We start from the raw sequence: 21,663 nt of genomic DNA on the forward strand, positions 1-21,663 counted from the left end.
CTTACCACCACACACATGAAAACACACGCACTCTACACACACGTTTTGTGTTGTAGATATGTGGTAGTAGAGTAGTGGCCCGAGGGCACACGTTTAATGTGTTGTGAAATCTGTTGTGAAATGTATTTATGTGTTTTAATGTGTTTTTATGTGTTGTAATGCTCTTATCCAGAGCAACTTACAGTAGTCAGTGCATACATTTTCATACTTTTTTCTTCTTGATACTGATTCCCGGTGGGACAATATACAATTTAAAATTGTATATAACTACCTTAATTCTGCTGGACCCCAAGAAGAGTAGCTACTGCTTTGGCAGCAGATAATGGGGATTCATAATAAATACAAATACCTGGTGTCAACCCGTCAGGAAGTCCAGGATCAAGTTGCAGAGGTGGGTGTTCAGTCCCAGCCTGGTGATGACTTTAGAGCGCACTATGGTGTTGAACGCTGAGCAGTAGTCAATGAACAGCATCCTCACATAGGCACTGCTCTTTTCAAGGTGGGAGAGGGCACAGTGGAGTGCAATTGAGATTGCGGCATCTATGGATCTGTTGGGGTAGTATGCAAGTTGGAGTGGGTCCAGGGTGTCTGGCATGATAGACTTGATGTGTGCAATGACCAGCCTTTCAATGCCCTTCATTATTACAGATGTGAGTGCTTGAGGGTGGTAGTTATTGTGACAGGATGGCTTGGAGTTTTTTGGGGGATAGGAATGATGGTAGTTAGATTAAAATGTGGGGATTACAGACTGGGACATTGAGAGGTTGAACATATCTGAATACGCCTACCAGCTGGTCTGCACTTGCCCTGAGGACACGCCCTGGAATATCGTCTTGCCCTGTGGCCTTACAAGCGTTGACCTGTTTAAAAACCTTACTCATGTTAGCCTCGGAGAGAGAGATCACCGAGTCCTACGGATTAGCGGGGAGCCTTACGCAGGGCTCCTCGTTGTTCTTTGTCGAAGTGTGCATAAAAGGCATTGAGTTTGTCTGGTAGAGAGGTATCGTTGGGCAAGTCACGGCTAGGGCTTAATTTGTAGTCCGTAATGCACTGTAGCCCCTGCCACGTGTGTCGAGCGTCGGAGCAGGTATAATAGGATTCCGATATTGTCCTTTTGCCTGTTTGATGGCTAGGCGGAGGTCGTAGCGATACGTCACAATATTCATTTAAAGTGTATTATGATTTACATTAAATGAAACTTGGAAGTTCCCCATTTGAATGCACTCATATGCTGGCATAATCAATAAACAAAGACATAAGCTATATTTGTAATACATCACTCTAAAATATTGGAAACACAGAAAATGCCCTGGAAGAACTTTGCTTTATTGGATGGTACCACAAGCAACATGAGAATAATAAAAGCTCCTCAAACTTTGTATGATTTTTTACATTTTCTAAGATAACTAATATTTACTATTATTAATAAAAATAAGTGACAATTCATCTAATCTAAAAATGTTTTTGATAAACTTAGTGTTATTTATTATACAAACTGGCTATATGGATTCAATCCATTTCACTATCAATTTCTAGTACTTTGGTTTGTAGGCCTTGGTATGCTACATGAGAAACAGAATGGCTATAAGCACCTGGACAGGGTGACCATGTCAGATGTGATGAATGGCAAAGACCCCTTTGAGGTAAATGCCTGGCATATAATATCACCAAGAGAAATAGTATTTAAAACATAGCTAAGTTTGAAAGACATATTGATCTTGAATAAATACTGTTCAAAATGTTTCTAAAAGCTATCAAACAGATATCGTCTACTATCCATGTATCCCATACACTGCAGACATGATGGGGTGGGTTGGTTCTCCCTTGACATTGCGTATTATGCGATATGAGTGTGATGCTTTAAGAGGGCAGTGCTTGGCTTACATGGTGTCCACCATACCACTGCATGTACGGACAGGGATTTCTCCCAAAGTGTGCACTCATGCACTCCTCCACATGCATGAAGGGAAGTGAACAAGTGACCTGAAGGGAAGTGAACAAGTGACCTGAAGGGAAGTGAACAAGTGCCCACTCAGAGCAGAAGGATAGAGAATTGGGACGCATAGAAAGAGTGGAGGTGGTCATTTCTTTGTAGCTATGAGGGTCTGGTAGAGCGGCTTCACCACGATGTGTAGATGGAGGGAACCATCGACCAGGTACTCAGATGTCTTACGGTGCAGATCGGCTTCCACCAGGAAATCACCAGTCTCCTCGGTGCTCTGGTGGAAATTATAAACATGTCTCACCACCATCTTTCCCTGCTTCCTCGTCATCACCACCACCGTCTTCTGGAAGCTCACCCCGGCAAACTCTGCACTCGACGTAGCGGGAGTAATAATGATGCGCAGGCGGCCTCCGTCAATACGTGTCGGCTGTGTGGAACCCTGTTCGGAGTACATTGGCCTCATGCTGAGGGGCAACCAACGGGGCGAGAACAGGGAGTTCCAGGTCACCCTCTTGTTGGCATCATGGCCGCTGGGGCCCAGCTGCGTCTGGAAGCTGGTGCTGCGGTCATCCCTCATGGGGTTGTTAATGACCCAAGGACTCCCCCAGGCAGGGGAGAGGTAGTTCCTGGGCATGAAGAGACTGCAGTTCACGTCAAAGTACTTGGCCATGTGGAGGGGGGAGGAGGAGTGGAACTGGTAGGACTGGTAGAGGAGGTCCCGGACCGACTCCTGGTAGCGGGCCAGAACAGGAGACTGGGTCTGCAGGCGAAAGAGCTCCAGAGGGGGCATCATGGCATAACGGACGGCTCTCAGAGCGTTCTCGGCCGTTAGAGCATCCGGTTTGTTCTGGTTGATCCAGGCCTCCAGTGCCGCAAAGAGCTCCATTTCACTCTGCAATTCAAAGTCACATTTTTAAAACATTATTGTTCCCACAGGCCGGGGAAATTAATTTTGCAGACAGTATTACATTAGACACAAATATAATCAGAAAGTATTCAGACCCTTTGCTATGAGACTCAAAATTGAGCTCAGGTGCATCCTGTTTCCATTGATCATCCTTGATATGTTTCTACAACTAGATTGGAGTCCACCTGTGGTAAATTCAATTGATTGGACACGATTTGGAAAGGCACACACCTCTCTATATAAGGTCACACAGTTGACAGTGCATGTTAGAGCAAATATCAAGCCATAAGGTCGAAGGAATTGTCCGTAGAACTCCGAGACAGGATTGTCTCGAGGAACAGATCTGAGGAAGAGTACCAAAAAATGTCTGCAGCATTGAAGGTCCCCAAGAACACAGTGGCCTCCATCATTCTTAAATGGAAGAAGTTTGGAACCACCAAGACTCCTCCTAGAGCTGGCCACCCGGCCAAACTGAGTAATCAGCGGAGAAGGGCCTTGGTCAGGGAGGTGACCAAGAACCTGATTGTCACTCTGACAGAGCTCCAGAGTTCCTCTGTGGAGATGGGAGAATCTTCCAGAAGGACAACCATCTCTGCAGCACTCCACCAATCAGGCCTATATGGTAGAGTGGCCAGACGGAAACCACTCCTCAGTAAAAGGCACATGACAGCCCACTTGGACCTAAAGACTCTCAGACCATGAGAAACAAGATGAAACAAAGATTGACCTATTTGGCCTGAATGCCAAGCGTCACATCTGGAGGAAACCTTCCACCATCCCTACGGTGAAGCATGGTGGGGGCAGCATCATGCTGTGGGGATGTTTTTCAGCAGCAGGGACTAGGAGTCTAGTCAGGATTAAGAGAAAGTTGAATGGAGTAAAGAACAGAGAGATCATTGGTGAAAACCTGCTCCAACAGGACAAGAACCCTAAGCACATAGCCAAGACAACGCAGGAGTTTCTTTGGGACAAGTCTCTGAATGTCCTTGAGTGTCCCAGCCAGAGCCCAGACTTGAACCCGATTGAATATCTCTGGAGAGACTTGAAAATAGCTGCACTCCCCATCCAACCTGACAGTGCTTCAGAGGATCTGCAGAGAAGAATGGGAGAAACTGCCCAAATACAGGTGTGCCAAGCTTGTAGCATCATACTCAATAAGAATTGAGCCTGTAATCACTGCCAAAGGTGCTTCAACAAAGTACTGAATACTAATTTATCTCAGATTTTTTTAATATAAATTTGCCATCATTTCTAAAAACGTTTTTTTTTTCTTGTAATTATTGGGTAGATTAATGAGGAAAACAACAAGTTAATACATTTTAGAATAAGGCTGTAACGTAACAAAATGCGGAAAAAGTCAAGGGGTCTGAATACATTCTGAATGTACTGTAGACCATTCTCAAGACCAATTCTTGTTAGTCTACATCAACTCATAGCCTAAAGCTTGCAGATATATTTTCATTATTTTTATGGAGTCAGATAAACATTTTAATAGGTTAATTGCTTATTCTTATTACGAGTCGTGTGATGTGAGATATTTATAATATAATATAAACTTTATATGCACATGTAAAAAATGACTGCCCACTACATAAGCTAATTTAGCTTTGCACTTATGTTGTCATCTGATGAAAATGAAACTATTTTCTGCCGAATGTGTTGCACTAATGTATTTTGTGTGAAGGGAAACTATAGTTGCACATCCCTGATCACTCTATTGAAGAAAAATAACACTGTTGACTTTCAATGGTTAAAACGCAATTTTTTTTCTTGGCCTGCATTTTGAAAATGCGACCCCGTTTTGCTATTACGGCCCCTGCTCATAACAGAGCAAGCAGTAAAGATTCATATGACAGTAATTTTTGCTTTGTATCATCTACAGATGAAAGGCCGAAATGTCATAAATATGCAGACTTTCATTCATTATTTCTCAAGTATGCGTTAAGAAAGGACTATTCAATGGATTACATTTCGTGAAAATCGCCCAAATTATGGTATTTGTTCTTGTCTGAGTTTTGTGAGGAATGACTCTCAAACAGATCTGAGATCAGGCGTACCTGCAGGATGAGGTCTGAGCGCTGCAGCAGGGTCATGAGCAGGTCGTTGCTGACATGTGTCCACTCCCCACTCTGCAGCACAGAGGACAGGTTCCAGGACAGGTACTGCAGACAGCTGTCCCGCAGGGCCACGTCTCCAGTCTGCAGGGCGTACTGGTACCTGCAATGTTGTCAACAAAAAGTCCAGACCATGTTTCCATAATATCAACCGATGCACTTAGGTAATAGTACCTGCAATGGTGTCAACAAATAGTCCAGTCCATGCTTTCATGTTACCAACTGATGCATTTTCTGTACTTGTACCTGGAATATTGATAACAATTATTTAAGTCAAGTATATGTTTTACAAGTTGAACTAGTTGTTAATAAATGCAATCTTTATTGTAAAGACTAATGTATGGATGTCATAATGAAAATACAGGTCTCCCTTGTGAAAGACGTCATCTGACCCCAATGGGACTTGGTTAAATAATGGGACCTGGTTAAATAAACATTAAATAAATAAACGATACAGTACCATTCCACCACGTGTCCAGAAGGGGAGTTGCTGGCCAGGTTCTGGGTCATGTACTGGGTGACCCCCTGCTGAAGGCCCTGGACGCGGTACTTAGTGGCCAGCTTGTGTAGAGAGGTGGCCTGCTCCAGACACAGGGAGATCTCTCCACAATACAGGTACCTGGATAGAGAGAGTGAGAAGGGGGAGATTAATAGATATTCAACAAATCTTAGTTGGACAATGGAACAACAAATGTACTGTATACTGAACAAAAATGTAAACACAACATGTAAAGTGTTGGTCTCATGTTTCATGAGTTGAAATAAAAGATCCCAGAAATGTTCCATACGCACAAAAAGCTTATTTCTCTCAAATGCTCTGCACCCATTTGTTTACATCCCTGTTAGTGAGCATTTCTCCTTTGCCAAGATAACCCATCCACCTGACAGGTGTGGCATATCAAGAAGCTGATTAAACAGCATTATCATTACACAGCTGCACTTTATTCTGGGGACAATAAAAGGCTACTCTAAAATGTGCCGTTTTGTCACACAACACAATGTCACAGATGTCTCAAGTTTTTAGGGAGCGTGCATTTGGCATGTTGATTGTAGCAATGTCCACCAGAGCTGTTGCCAAAGAATGCAATATTAATTTCTCTACCATAAGCCGTCTGCAACGTCGTTGTAAAGAATTTGGCAGTATGTCCAACCGGCCTCAGAACAGCAGATCACGTTTAACCACGCGAGCCCAGGACCTCCACATCTGGAGACCAGCCACCCGGACAGCTGATGAAACTGATGAGTATTTCTGTCTCTAAAGCCCTTTTGTGAGGAAAAACAAATTCTGAGTGAGTGGGCCTATACCCTCCCAGGCCCATCCATGGCTGCGACCCTGCCCAGTCATTTGAAATGCACAGATTAGGGCCTAATGAATGTATTTCAATTGACTGATTTCCTTTATATATGAAGTGTAACTTAGTAAATCTGTTGAAATGATTGCAAGTTGCGTTTTGAATTTTTTTAATTTAACCTTTATTTAACCAGGAAGGGCTCATTTAGATTTAAAATCTCTTTTTCAAGAGTGTCCTGGCCAAGATAGGCAGCACCAAGTCATTACAAAAATTACAGACAAACAACCTGAAAAACTACAAGTAATCTAGTAAAAACCATAGAATTCACAAGAGTATAACAAAATCAAAAACCGCAAATTAAAAACATTGACAGGTCAGGGAATCAGTCTCAAAATCATTCATCAATGATTTAAAAATACCAACCGGGACAAGTTCTTCCAGTTGAAATTTTTGTTCAGTATATTATGTTAAAACCAAGGAGAGGAAAACAACGATAGCGGATACACAGGAAAATCCTTCCATAATACTAGGAGAGAAGGATAGAGAGAAAGAAGAGCAGGGGGTCAGAGGTCAGTCTCTCAGAAGAAACTTGGTTAGGGATAAATACTGTTTACGTTTGCACTTGATGCAGTCTATATCATAACTGAACTGAACTGACAACTGAAACAGTACCTGTAACACACACACACAGGTAACATACACAGTCTTTGATCATCTAACATTCATGTAAAGTTTTACTTGTGTTTGAAGCCAGAACTTTCAGCCAGAGGATTTTGAAAAGGAACTGAAGTCTCAACTCATGGTCACGTCATAGCTAGCGAACTACATTTGTTTATTTATCTAAACTAAAATCTATCTAGCTAGCTTTCATAATATGCTGGCTAGACATTCCGAAGCATATCAATGTAATTAGCAAGCTGCTATCTGGCGATGTGATTTGTAACTTTGCAAGCTAACATTAGCTTCGTTAGGTTACGTTAACTAAGCGCTAGCTTGTTAAATAACTACTGTAGAGGCTAATGTGAGTATGTGTGTTATATTTAGAGTTTGATCTCTATCTGCAGCGGCCTCAACATCAAGCTCAGCACCAGGAAATAGTGTGTCACCTTATAAAATCTTACTAAAATCTACTAAATCTTTCAATGACTCCATGATGAGCAAATAAATATACTGGAGCTAGACGTAAACATGGTCCATGTCTTGTTGTCATAGTTGCTGTGTTTACAAGTAGGCTACAACTTCTACTGTAGTTTTCTCTGTATTATGGAGGCTTAGTTGATTGTTCAGGCGAAGTCTACATTTGAGAAAATTAGGTATTAGTAAGGAGGGGGATGGTGTGGGCGACTGAATGGTGTCTGTTGGGTGGTGGGTATTGTGTGTGAAGGTTAATATGCATGATCTATTGACACAAAGAAGAAAAAAATCACCAATACACTAAACTGTCTACCAGACAAGTATTTCTCAACCTTTTCACACCTTTGCAGTCAGTTCGTTGGCATGGGGGAGAGGGGTTGTTTGTATACTCTTCTAGCCTTTTCACTATATTGTTGGCAGTGCTTGTCTACTCAACAGCACAACTGTAGGTGCTCATATACAATAATACACAACTAGACTCTACAAGTCAAGCCCCCCTCAAGTCAAGCCCCCCTTGAAATAAATTCATAATCTATGGATTTCACATGACTGGGAATACAGATATGCATTTGTTGGTCACAGATACTGTAAAAAGAGGTAGGGGTATGGATCAGAAAACCAGTCAGTATCTGGTGTGATCACCATTTGCCTCATGCAGCGCAAACATCTCCTTTCCTCTTCAATGTCGGTGCGAAGTTGTTGGATATTGGCAGAACCTGGAACACGCTGTTGATCCACAGCATCCTAAACATGCTCAATGAGTGACATGTCTGTTGAGTATGCAGGCATGGAAGAACTGGGGAATTTTCAGCTTCAAGGAATTGTGTACAGATCCTTGGGACATGGGGCTGTGCATTATCATGCTGAAACATGAGGTAATGGCAGTGGATGAATGGCATGACAATGGGCCTCAGGTTCTCTTCACGGTATCTCTGTGCATTCAAATTGCAATCGATAAAAAGCATTTGTGTTAATTGTCCGTAGCTTATGCCTACCAATACCATAACCCCTCTGCCTCCATTGGGCACTGTTAACAACGTTGACATCAGCAAACCTCTTGCCCCCATGATGCTATACATGCTGTCAGTCATCTACCTGGTACAGATGAGCACGTTTCTCCAACGTGCCAGTGGCAATCGAAGGTGAGCATTTGCCACTGAAGTCGGTTATGACACCGAACTGCAGTCAGGTCAAGACCCTGTTGAGGACGACGAGCACACAGATGAGCTTCCCTGAGACGGTTTCTGACCGTTTGTGCAGAAATTCTTCGTTGTGCAAACCCACAGTTTCATCAGCTGTCTGGGTGGCTGTTCTCAGATGATCCCTTAGGTGAAGAAGTTGGATGTGGAGGTACTGGGCTGGCGTGGTTGGAGGCAGGTTATGGTAGAGAAATGAACATTAAATTCTCTAGCAACAGCTCTGCTGGAGAATGCCTAGTATGCTCACAACTGCGTTGTGGTATAGATATTGCTAGCTGTTGTACATATGTACAGTGCATTTGGAAAGTATTCAAATCCTGTGACTTTTATCCACATTTTGTTAGGTTACAGTCTTATAAATGTATTAAATCGTCCACCCCCTCTCATCAATCTACACACAATACCCCATTATGACAAAGCAAAAACAGTTTTTTAGAAATTTGGGAAAATGTTTTTTTTTTATATGGAAATATTACATTTACATAATTATTCAGACCATTTATTCAGTACTTTGTTGAAGCACCTTTGTCAGCGATTATAGCCTCAAGTCTTCTTCGTTATGATGCTACAAGCTTGGCATACCTGTATTTGGGGAGTTTCTCCATTCTTCTTTGCAGATCCTCTCAAGCTCTGTCAGGATGGATGGGGAGCGTTGCTGCACAGCTATTTTCAGGTCTCTCCAGAGATGTTCGATCGGGTTCACTCAAAGACATTCAGAGACTTGTTCCAAAGCCACTCCTGCATTGTCTTAGCTGTGTGTTTAGGGTCATTGTCCTGTTGGAAGATGACCCCCCCGTTTCTAAGGTCCTGTGCACTCTGGAGTAGGTTTTCACCAATTATCTTTCTGTACTCTGCTTCGTTCATCTTTCCCTCGATCCTGACTAGTCTCCCAGTCCCTGCCTCAGAAAAACATCCCCACAGCATGATGCTGCCACCACCATGCTTCACCGTAGGGATGGTGCCAGGTTTCCTCCAGACGTGACGCTTGGCATTCAGGCCAAATAGGTCAACTAGTTTAATCAGACCAGAGAATCTTGTTTCTCAGGGTCTGAAAGTCCTTTGGGTGACTTTTGGAAATCTCCAAGTGGGCTGTCATGTGCCTTTTACTAAAGAGTGGCTTCCGTCTGGCCACTCCACCATAAAGGCCTGATTGATTGAGTGCTGCAGAGAAGGTTGTCCTTCTGGAAGGTTCTTCCATCCCCCCATTTTCCACCTAATTTTGTGGGATCTTGTTTTTGCACAGTAGCTGTATAGCCCTGCAGAACTTTACGTTAGTTTATCTTTTGTTGTTTTTTAGTGTTTAATTTAAATAAAGAAGATGTACACTTTCCACACTGCGCTTTGGTCTCATTCCGACGATGGACGTAACAGCCACTATGTTCTTGGGGACCTTGAATGCTGCAGAAATGTTTTAAGGTGGACTCCAATCAAGTTGTCAAACCTTTTCAAGGATGATCAATGGGAACAGGAGGCACCTGAGCTCAATTTCGAGTCTCATAGCAAAGGGTCTGAATACTTATGTAAACAAGGTATTTTAGTTTTTATTACTTAGAAATTTGCAAACATTTCTAGAAACCTGTTTTCGATTTGTCATTATGGCGTAGAGTGTGTAGATTGATGAGTAAAATGTTTTAATTTTAACGTAATAAAATGTGGAAAAAGTATACTTTTCGAATGCACTGTATATAATGGTGTTTTCTATTAATTTGTTTTTACAAGTGTACTGACAAGTGGTTAAATATAGTCAACATGTTTTAATAAAACAGTCCATTTCTGTGTCACTATAGGAAATAAGTAAACATTGCTTGTATTCAAGACAGTTAATTTGCTCTGACCAGGTAATCAAATGGATATCCGGACTATTTGCACTGAGCCTGAGTAACCGGTTCCCCAGCATATTGACTCTGTACCAGTACCACCTGTATATAGCCTCGCTACTGTTATTTTCACTGTAATTTTACAGTTTTTTTTTTATTTCTTTACTTATCTATTGTTGACCTAATACCTATTTTCTCTTAAAAATTGCACAGTTGGTTAGGGCTTGTAAGTAAGTATTTCACTGTAACGTCTACACTTGTTGTATTCGGCACACGTGACAAATAAACTTTGATTTGATTAGAAATAAATAGGGCTGTATCTTCCTATTTAAAAAGAACATTTAACTGTCACGTTCTGACCTTAGTTCCTTTGTTTTGTCTTTGTTTTAGTATGGTCAGGACAGGGCGTGAGTTGGGGTGGGCAGTCTGTTTGTTTTTCTAGGTTGGTTTTTGAGTTTGGCCTGGTATGGTTCTCAATCAGAGGTAGGTGTTGTTAGTTGTCTCTGATTGAGAATCATACTTAGGTAGCCTTTTTCCACCTGTGTTTTGCGGGTGTTTATTTTCTGTTTTTTACGTGTCATCACTAGACAGGACTGTTTAGTTAGTTTGTTCTTCCAAGTTGTTATTTTGTTTAGTGTTCAGTTTTGATTATATTAAAAATCATGAACACTTACCACGCTGCACCTTGGTCCTCACCTTCTTCCACCGACGACGGCCGTTACAGAAACACCCACCAACCAAGGACCAAGCGGCGTGGTATCAGGCAGCAGCGAGATCTGGACTATATCACAACTTGGGACGAGATAGACAGGTGGTCGGTCGATCCAGGGAGAGTGCCGGAGCCCGCCTGGGATTCTCTGGAACAGTGTGAGGAGGGATACCGGCGAATGGAGTTAGCACGGCAGTGCGGCTGGAAGCCCGAGAGGCAGCCCCAAAAATGTATTGGGGGGTGGCACACGGGGAGTGTGGCGAAGTCAGGTAGGAGACCTGCGCCAACTCACCGTGCTTACCGTGGAGAGAGAGGGAGCTGGCAGGCACCTTGTTATGCCGTGAGGCGCACGGTGTCCCCGGTACGCAGGCATAGCCCGGTGCGTTATCACCGCAGCACCTCATATCAGAAAGCTGGTACATGGCACCAGCTTTATGCATGGTGTCCCCGGTTCGCCAGCACAGCCCAGTGCGGGCTATTCCACCTTGTCGCATTGGCCTGGCTACGGGGAGCATTCAACCAGGTAAGGTTGGGCAGGTTCGGTGCTCGAGACCTCCAGTGTGCCTTCACGGTCCGGTCTATCCGGTGCCACCTCCACGCACCAGCCCTCCAGTGGCAGCCCCCGCTCCAGGCTGTCTCTCCGTCTCCTCCCTACAGGTGCTCCCGCCTGTACAGCACTGCCAGAGCCTTCCTCCTGCCCAGCGCTGCCAGAGCCTCCAGTCTGTCCTGAGCTGCCAGAGTCTCCCGTCTGTCCTGAGCTGCCAGAGTCTCCCGTCTGTCCTGAGCTGCCAGAGCCGCCAGTCTATCCTGAGCTGCCAGAGCCGCCAGTCTGTCCTGAGCTGCCAGAGCCGCCAGTCAGCCAGGAGCTGCCAGAGCCGTCAGTCAGCCAGGAGCTGCCAGAGCCGTCAGTCAGCCAGGAGCTGCCAGAACCATCAGTAAGACAGGAGCTGCCGGAGTCTCCCGCCTGTCCGGTGCTGCCGGAATCTCCTGCCTGTCCGGTGCTGCCGGAATCTCCCATCCATCTGGTGCTGCCGGAATCTCTCGTCCGTCCGGTGCTGGTGGAATCTCCCATCCGTCCGGTGCTGCCGGAATCTCCTCGTCCATTCGGGACCCGTGGCTTGGGTCTCCAGCCCGAGGTCGGCGGCGAGGGGCTCGGCGTTAAAGAGGCCACGGAGGCGGGTAGAGAGGCGGAAAAGGACTATGGTGGAGTGGGGTTCACGTCCCGCGCAAGAGCCGCCACCACGGACAGACACCCACCCAGACCCTCCCCGATAGGTTTAGGTTTTGCGGCCGGAGTCCGCACCTTTGGAGGGTGGGTACTGTCGCGTTCTGACCTTAGTTCCTTTGTTTTGTCTTTGTTTTAGTATGGTCAGGGCGTGAGTTGGGGTGGGCAGTCTATGTTTGTTTTCTAGGTTGGTTTTTGAGTTTGGCCTGGTATGGTTCTCAATCAGAGGCAGGTGTCGTTAGTTGTCTCTGATTGAGAATCATACTTAGGTAGCCTTTTTCCACCTGTGTTTCGTGGGTGTTTATTTTCAGTTTTGTGTGTCCTCACTAGACAGGACTGTTTAGTTTGTTCATTCTTCCTAGTTGTTATTTTGTTAAGTGTTCAGTTTTGATTATATTAAAAATCATGAACACTTACCACGCTACACCTTGGTCCTCACCTTCTTCCACCGACGATGGCCATTACATTAACATTTCGACGTCCAGCTCTTCTTGGTAGGAGGAATCATCAGATTCATAATAATTCTTTAGCAATCTTTGAGGATAGTCAGTGACATCGCGACATCGCAGTAACATCGCACCTGTAAACTAGTTCTGTCCCAATTTTCAAAAGATTGCCTTCGAGGGTGGGAACAAGGAAGTTTGGCTCCTGTCAGGTTGTAGTCTTTACAAAGCCGGGGAAAATGAGTCAACCAAGATATCCTGCAATGGCCTGGCAGCAGTGGCAACCGGTCATTCAAGGAAGGTTTTGAGCCTAAACTGTTTAGCTAAAAACCTATCAAAAGATTGGACACACCTACTAATTAATGGGTTTTTCTTTCTTTTTTAAAATGTTCTACATTGTTGAATAATAACGTGAACATCACAACTATTAAATAACACATGGAATCATGTAGTAACCAAAAAAATGTAAAACAAATCTAAATATATTTTATACAGTTGAAGTCGGGAGTTTGCATACACTTAGGTTAGAGTCATTAAAACTTGTTTTTCAACCACTCCACAAATTTCTTGTTAGCAAACTATAGTTTTGGAAAGTTGGTTAGAACATCTACTTTGTGCATGACACAAGTCACTTGTTTACAGACAGATTATTTCACTGTATCACAATTCCACTGGGTCAGAAGTTTACATACACCAAGTTGACTGTGCCTTTAAACAGCTTGCAGAAAATTATGTCATGGCTTTAGAAGCTTCTGGCTAATTGACATCATTTGAGTTAATTGGAGGTGTACCTGTGGATGTACTTCAAGGCCTGCCTTAAAACTCAGTGACTCTTTGCTTGACAAAAATGGGAAAATCAAAAGAAATCAGCCAAGACCTCAGAAAAGAATTGTACATCTCCACAAGTCTGGTTCATCCTTGGGAGCAATTTCCAAATGCCTGAAGGTACCACATTCATCTGTACAAACAATAGTAGCAAGTATAAACACCATGCGACCACACAGCCATCATACCGCTCAGGAAGGAGATGCGTTCTGTCTCCTAGAGATTAATGTACTTTGGTGTGAAAAGTGCAAATCAATCCCAGAACAACAGCAAAGGACCTTGTGAAGATGCTGGAGGAAACAGGTACAAAAGTATCTATATCCACAGTAAAATGAGTCCTATATCAACTTAAATTCAAAGGCCGCTCAGTAAGGAAGAAGCCAGTGCTCCAAAACCACCATAAAAAAGCCAGACTACAGTTTGCAACTGCACATGGGGACAAAGATCATACTTTTTGGAGAAATGTCCTCTGGTCTGATGAAACAAAAATAGAACATTCAAGCCGAGAACACCATCCCAACCGTGAAGCACGGGGCAGGCAGCATCATGTTGTGGGGGTGCTTTGCTGCAGGAGGGACTGGTGCACTTCACAAAATAGATGGCATCATGAGGGTGGAAAATTATGTGGATATATTGAAACAACATCTCAGGAAGTTAAATATTGGTCGCAAATGGCTCTTCCAAATGGACAATGACCCCAAGCATACTTCTGAAGTCTGGAATCGAACCAGGGTCTGTAGAGACGCCTCTAGCACTGATATGCAGTGCCTTAGACCGCCGTGCCACTCAGTTGCCACTTCATGAAGTAGTCACATGGAAAGAATTTCAATTAACAGGCGTGCTTTTTAAAAGTTAATTCGTGGAATTTCTTTCCTCTTAATGCGTTTGAGCCAATCAGTTGTGTTGTGACATGGTAGGGGTGGTATACAGAAGATTGCCCTATTTTCTAAAACGACCAAGTCCATATTATGGCAAGAACAGCTCAAATAAGCAAAGAAACACGACAGTCCATCATTACTTTAAGACATGAAGATCAGTCAATCCAAATGATTTGAAGAACTTTGAAACTTTCTTCAAGTGCAGTCGCAAAAACCACCAAGCGCTATGACTGTTCAGAGGAGATTGTGTGAATCAGGCCTTCAAGGTCTAATTGCTGCAAAGAAATCCCTACTAAAGGACACCAATAATAAGAATAGACTTGCTTGGGCCAAGAAACACGAGCAATGGACATTGGACCAGTGGAAATCTGTCCTTTTGGTCTGATGAGTCCAAATTTGAGATTTTTGGTTTCAAACGTTGTGTCTTTGTGAAACGCAGAGTAGGTGAACGGATTATCTCCGCATTATTTAGAATTCAAGGTACACTTAACCAGAATGGCAACCACAGCATTCTGCAGCGATACACCATCAAATCTGGTTTGCACTTAGTCCCACTATCATTTGTTTTTCAACAAGACAATGACGCAACACATCTCCAGGCTGTGTAAGGGATATTTGACCAAGAAGGAGAGTGATGGAAAGCTGCATCAGATAACCTGGCCTTCACAATCACCCGACCTCAACCCAATTGAGATGGTTTGGGATGAGTTGGACCGCAGAATGAAGTAAAAGCATCCAACAAGCACTGAGCATATGTGGGAACTCCTTCAAGACTGTTGGAAAAGCATTCCAGGTGAAGCTGGTTGAGAGAATGCCAAGTGTGTGCAAAGCTGTCATCAAGGCAAAGGGTGTTTACTTTGAAGAATCCCAAATATAAAATGTATTTTGATTCATTTAACACTTTTTTCGCTTACTACATGATTCCATATGTGCTATTTCATAGTTGTGATGTCTTCCCTATTATTCTACAATGTAGAAAATAGTAAAAATAGACAAAAATACTTGAACGACTATGTGTGCCCAAACTTTTGACTTGTACTGTTTATTATTTAAATATATAATTTTTCCTTGTTTTGCATGTTATTTTGGTATTATTAATACGTGTCACAAATCAGTTTGAGAATGTAAAAATATAAATAATCATTGAGTTAATAATGCCATGTACAAATTTGGTCTCTTTTTTGCATTCTTGAGTATGGCAGCTCCAAAATGCAGGTGTGATTGATGTGCTGACTCCTCCGTAGACCATTAGGTTTTACTACTCATTGATATACTGTATTCTCACACCAACCAACCATGCTGAATTAGTCAAGAGGCTGCAGTTACTTGGTACACCCACAAGATGTCAGACAAGCTATATGAAAATACAGAACTGTTGTACACTTTCATAAATACTGTATATAAAGCATTTGTGACATATACAGTAAAACAACCTCTCCTACAATTTTTTTTCAATTAACCCTAAACCTTGGTGTGTAATGCTTGTCAGGAGGGGAATTCCTCATTATATAATTCCCTCTGACTTATTACCTACTTCCTCTAGTGGGGAGGGCAGCGGTCCACATGGTTAACAAAGCTTCTTCCTCTAGTCTCCCTCCTCAACTGAAGAACCTGATATGGCAACACACACTGTGTGTATATATATATATATATATATATATATATGTATGTATGTATGTATGCATGTATGTATGTATGTATGTATGTATGTATGTATGTATGTATGTATGTATGTATGTGTGTGTGTGTGTGTGTGTGTGTGTGTGTGTGTGTGTGTGTGTGTGTGTGTGTGTGTGTGTGTGTGTGTGTGTGTGTGTGTGTGTGTGTGTGTGTGTGTGTGTGTGTGTGTGTGTGTGTGCGCACATGCGAGTGTCTCCCTTTTCACCCAAACTTAGAAGGCAGCACACTCAATGCTCTCCCTCATTTTAGCGCCTTTGATGCGAGAAATGTGCTTTATAAATCAAATGAATCATTGTGGGGCTTGCAAAGCAAATCCCCAGCTTCAATCGCACTTGAGTTGCTTCTTTACAACTTTTGATCACTTTTATGCTTTTTTAAAATATTACACTTTTTGTCCTCCATTTCCTTGTTTGGGATTTCCTCAAGATTTTAAAAAGCCCCATCGTGACATCATCACTTCCATCTTCCATTCACTGTAAATGCAATAATGCAACTTTTGACACAAATCAGCTACTTTGACCATGTTGCAACAACTTAGGGAAGAAGTTAAAGCGTTTACATCTTGGTCTACTTCTCTGTTACTCAAATATGGGTTTTGAACCCCAAAAATGATTATACACGTACGTTACGGTCACAAGATGCAGGCCTCCTAATTGTTCCTAGAATTTCTAAGCAAACAGCTGGAGGCAGGGCTTTCTCCTATAGAGCTCCATTTTATGGAATGGTCTGCCTACCCATGTAAGAGACGCAAACTCGGTCTCAACCTTTTAAGTCTTTACTGAAGACTCATCTCTTCAGTGGGTCATATGATTGAGGCCCAGGAGTGTGAAGGTGTACGGAAAGGCTCTGGAGCAAACAAACCGTCCTTGCTGTCTGCCTGGCCGGTTCCCCTCTTTCCACTGGGATTCTCTGCCTCTAACCCTATTCCAGGGGCTGAGTCACTGGCTTACTAGGGCTCTTTCATACCGTCCCTAGGAGGGTGGTGTGGGGGCTGTGCTTTGGCAAAGTGGGTGGGGTTATATCCTTCCTGTTTGGCCCTGTCCGGGGGTGTCCTCGGATGGAGCCAGTGTCTCCTGACCCCTCCTGTCTCAGCCTCCAGTATTTATGCTGCAGTAGTTTATGTGTCGGGGGGCTAGGGTCAGTTTGTTATATCTGGAGTACTTCTCCTGTCCTATCCGGTGTCCTGTGTGAATGTAAGTATGCTCTCTCTAATTCTCTCTTTCTTTCTCTCTCTCGGAGGACCTGAGCCCTAGGACCATGCCTCAGGACTACCTGACATGATCCTGGGGACTCCTTGCTGTCCCCAGTCCACCTGGCCGTGCTGCTGCTCCAGTTTCAACTGTTCTGCCTGTGATTATTATTATTTGACCATGCTGGTCATTTATGAACATTTGAACATCTTGGCCATGTTCTGTTATAATCTCCACCCGGCACAGCCAGAAGAGGACTGGCCACCCCACATAGCCTGGTTCCTCTCTAGGTTTCTTCCTAGGTTTTGGCCTTTCTAGGGAGTTTTCGCTAGCCACCGTGCTTCTACACCTGCATTGCTTGCTGTTTGGGGTTTTAGGCTGGGTTTCTGTACAGCACTTTGAGATATCAGCTGATGTACGAAGGGCTATATAAATGAATTTGATTTGATAAAAAATTACAGCTGATTTAGTAACCACATCAACAACATTTTCTGATTTTTTTTTCAGATAGCTGCCACTTTGACCACTGCCCCAACAAGTTAGACAAAAAGTTAGAGGGTAGGACATACTCGTCTACTTCTCTGCTATTCATATCTGTTTACGGAACAAAAATATTCACTACGGAACTAACGGTACAGCTGTTTTAGTAACTGCATTTACCACTCTTTTTCCAAACAACTACCGCTATGACCACTCTCCCAGCAAGTCAGACAAAACATATAAAATATAAAATGTTCATCTACTGATCCGATTATCAAAACAGAAGAAATATTAGGAATAGCTTGTATCAATCTGTAGATATAGCTTTTTTTTAGTTACCCATCAACTGCTCTCTTTCTAGATGCTGCAAGTCATGTCAGAAGCTAACAGATTAATTATTTACCAATAACATCTCCCAATTCCAATAAACTACATCGCGTTGAAGTTCACTTTTCTTGCTTTGTCTATAAACACTGTCACGAATCTAGCAAATAAGTTGTGTGGGTCTATGTGCAGTATTTATTTAGTTTTAGCACAAACAAACTGCATTTTAGCATGGGGCGGCAGGGTAGCCTAGTGGTTAGAGCGTTGGACTACCAGGCAGCTAACCAGTGGTTCCTAGGCCGGCATTGAAAGTAAGAATTTGTTCTTAACTGACTTACCTAGTTAAATAAAGGTAAAATAAAAATTAATTAGCTACAGTATAAGGGAGAAGTGTTGACAAGGCTACTGTTGCCTAGCAACTGAACCATACAGATACTGATCGCAACTACTAACCATAACCACACAACTTCTGACTAGTGTAACGGATGTGAAACGGCTAGCTTAGTTAGCGGTGTGTGCTAAATAGCGTTTCAATTGGTTACGTCACTTGCTCTGAGACCTTGAAGTAGTAGTTCCCCTTGCTCTGCAAGGGCCGCGGCTTTTGTGGAGCGATGGGTAACGATGCTTCGAGGGTGACTGTTGTCGTTGTGTGCAGAAGGTCCCTGGTTCGCGCCTGGGTATGGGCGAGGGGACGGACGTAAAGTTGTACTGTTACACTAGTCTACTGACCATTACTACATAACTTCTGACCGCAACAAATATACTGACTACAGTCTTGCCCTTGTGACGAACAACTGTATATGTGTGTTTTTTTTAATGACGGTTCAAACATTATTATTTGTTTCAGCTCTATTAAATTAAGTGGTTTCCCAAGAGTTTCATGCGCTAATGACTGTATTGTATGTATCAAAATAGGCTCAAGCGAAAAAAAACTTTAATGTCCACAACTAAGAATGGACGGACAAGCACTTTCATTTTCTGCTGCTGATGAAAATAGCCAAAATGTCGGAAAGAAAAACCAAACTAAAGGAACGAAAGGACAGGCAATGAAAGACATTGAGGCCTTCGGGGAAACCCTATATTAATCATAAGGGGCAAAAAAACTGGGAAAACTTGTCCAAAAGAGGTATGTGGAATAACCATATATCAACCAAGCTAGCTTGCTAACTGGCTAACGTAGGTAGCTGGCTAACGACGTTATTTAGTTCTGTTTATCTAGCTGCAGCGAAACATATCAGTTAATAGGCAATACATTAAGAAAGTGGTTGCTAGATTAGTCCGGAGAACGTATCATTTACATCTATCTATCCACCTGATGATTCATGGCTATCGGTAAGTAACATTACACTGATTCCTGCATAATGATACAATGTTGAAAACCTGGAGAATGTGTGTGTTGTGTAACTAAAAAATACCAATACTAGTAGGAATAGTTAAGTGTGCTTCATATACATTTTAGCTGCAAAACTCCAGATGTGATTGACAAACAAAAACAATTAGAAATTATTGATTATCTGAAAATGGGGAATGATGCACATATATGGTTCTTTGTCTGCAGGGCTAGATTAAGCTATAACATCAACTTTAAAACATTCGGGCTATCCTAACTTCAAGTGTTTGAAAGATATTTATCAACTATAACTATATACAGTTGCATAAATAACCCACTAAGAGTAAACTCGAGACACTAAAACAACTTTGACATGTTCAGGCTATCCTAACTTCAAATTCTTAAATTGTTCATTGTCTAAAACAATGGAAATTAGCATAATACAACTCACCAACAGTAACTCTTGCACCTTTCAATCTAGATACAGCAAACCAACTTTTACATGTTCAGGAAATCCTAACTTGAAATTCTTTAATTGTTTATTGTCTAAAACGATAGAAATTAGCATAAATTATCACAATATAACTCACCAACAGTAACTCTTAAACCTTTCAAGCTATTCTAACTTATCATCTACTTACCTTTTCAACTATAACCAGTCACTACATTTACTACTGCAGACACTATCACTACTATAACGTTTTTCAAAACAATGCATACTTTAGAACTGCTTTGCTTTAAATAGTAAAGTATAACTTTTTAAACTTCGACCACTACTACAAAAATATGTTTAAAGCGTTAAAGCAAGTCCCATCAATTGTACTTCATGTACAATTACCATCTAGTTGTTGTTATTATTATTATTATTATTATTATTACCTGATGAACTTGTCGAAGACGGCAGCACACTCAGCGGTCTCCAGGAGGACCAGGGTGGTGCCGTTACGGCTGAGCAGCAGTTCCTTGAACACAGGGCTCTGCAGGGACAGCATCAGGGAGTGCGCCTGGATCACCTTTACCTGCTCTGCTCCCACTGTCTGGAAGAAGAGGAGGAGGAGAAGGAAGTGAAGAAAATTACTTTTTTTAAAGTCACAAACACTGTGATTTGTCTCTTTCCTTTATCCTCCCAAGAGACATACATAAATACACAGAGAGGTTCAAGGACAGTGTCAGCCACCAGATTTGACCCAGTAAGACCTAGGATTTAAACCGGTAACCCTCCGGCCCACCTCTTTAACTCTCTAGGCTAGTTTCCTACCTGCACCCTGAGGGCCACATCACTGCCATTCCCCTGAGCCAGCAGGGCCTCCAGATGCTGCACCAGGGCCAGGGAGTGGCTGATGGTGTCCCCGCCACCATTCTGGGTCTCATCAGCCTTCATTATGCCTAGAATATGAAGTTTTAGGTTTTAAAGGGCAATGACATTCTATGGTTTAACTTTTTGTTTCTACAAAACCAAAACATTTGCCGTATTCACATGCAGACACTGGTATGATGCTGGAGATAATTAATATGAGGTTGAAAAGTGGTGTATTTGCCCTTTAGCAAGGGCATAGACGCAGGAGATGGCCTGGGCACCCTCACCATGGATAGAGAAGGAGGGGGAAAGGATGGTCGTTAAATAAAGAAACGGGACAAAGCCCAATCTATGCCCCCTCAACCTTCACCATGACTATTGGGAGTAGGGGGTAGAGTCCCAATCCATGGGATCAATCATCACAGCTGTGCACACTGGGTGATCGTAGGTCAGTTTTAATTCAACTTTGATTAATGTGCTGCTAATGTAGGCTGTGATACATGCCCTGACCAGATTCAAATGGGACTCAGAGACTGTATATTATTTGAATTGAAGATCTATTTTAGCTTTTATTAATTTGTCAGAGGCAGTTCCTCTTTTTCTGTTGGTCAAACTTCCTTTTCCGGAAGAAAGAGGAACAAGAAACATCAGTTACCTTTGTGTAAAATTTACACAATCTCAACCAGTACTGATTCACACAGGCACGAGGATGACAGTGTAAATTACTATAAGACTGCACTAATTGTTGAAAATTAGTAGGCCTGCGGATCAATTTCCGAAAACTCAGTCGGGGTTTCAAATTATTGTTGATAGTTAGAATGGTACAATACACAAGGTGCAATTTCGAAATTTGGTTGTGCATCAGCAGTTTTTC

The 21,663-nt window shown here is 42.7% G+C and overlaps 1 protein-coding gene across 1 annotated transcript; it reads right to left on the bottom strand.

Moving 5' to 3' along the window:
* Window positions 1–1,782: 1,782 nt before the first annotated feature.
* btbd17a (BTB (POZ) domain containing 17a) lies at window positions 1,783–20,873 on the bottom strand. Its single transcript, XM_035740749.2, has 5 exons — window positions 20,751–20,873; window positions 20,372–20,529; window positions 5,427–5,585; window positions 4,910–5,069; window positions 1,783–2,837 (listed from the first exon to the last, which is right to left on the bottom strand). Exons 1-5 carry the CDS (start codon window positions 20,871–20,873, stop codon window positions 2,082–2,084), a joined length of 1,356 nt encoding a protein of 451 aa, XP_035596642.2. The 3' UTR covers window positions 1,783–2,081.
* Between the last annotated feature and the right edge of the window lie 790 nt (window positions 20,874–21,663).

This window comes from Oncorhynchus keta, chromosome 2, assembly GCF_023373465.1.
Source record: "Oncorhynchus keta strain PuntledgeMale-10-30-2019 chromosome 2, Oket_V2, whole genome shotgun sequence".
Lineage (NCBI taxonomy): Eukaryota > Metazoa > Chordata > Actinopteri > Salmoniformes > Salmonidae > Oncorhynchus > Oncorhynchus keta.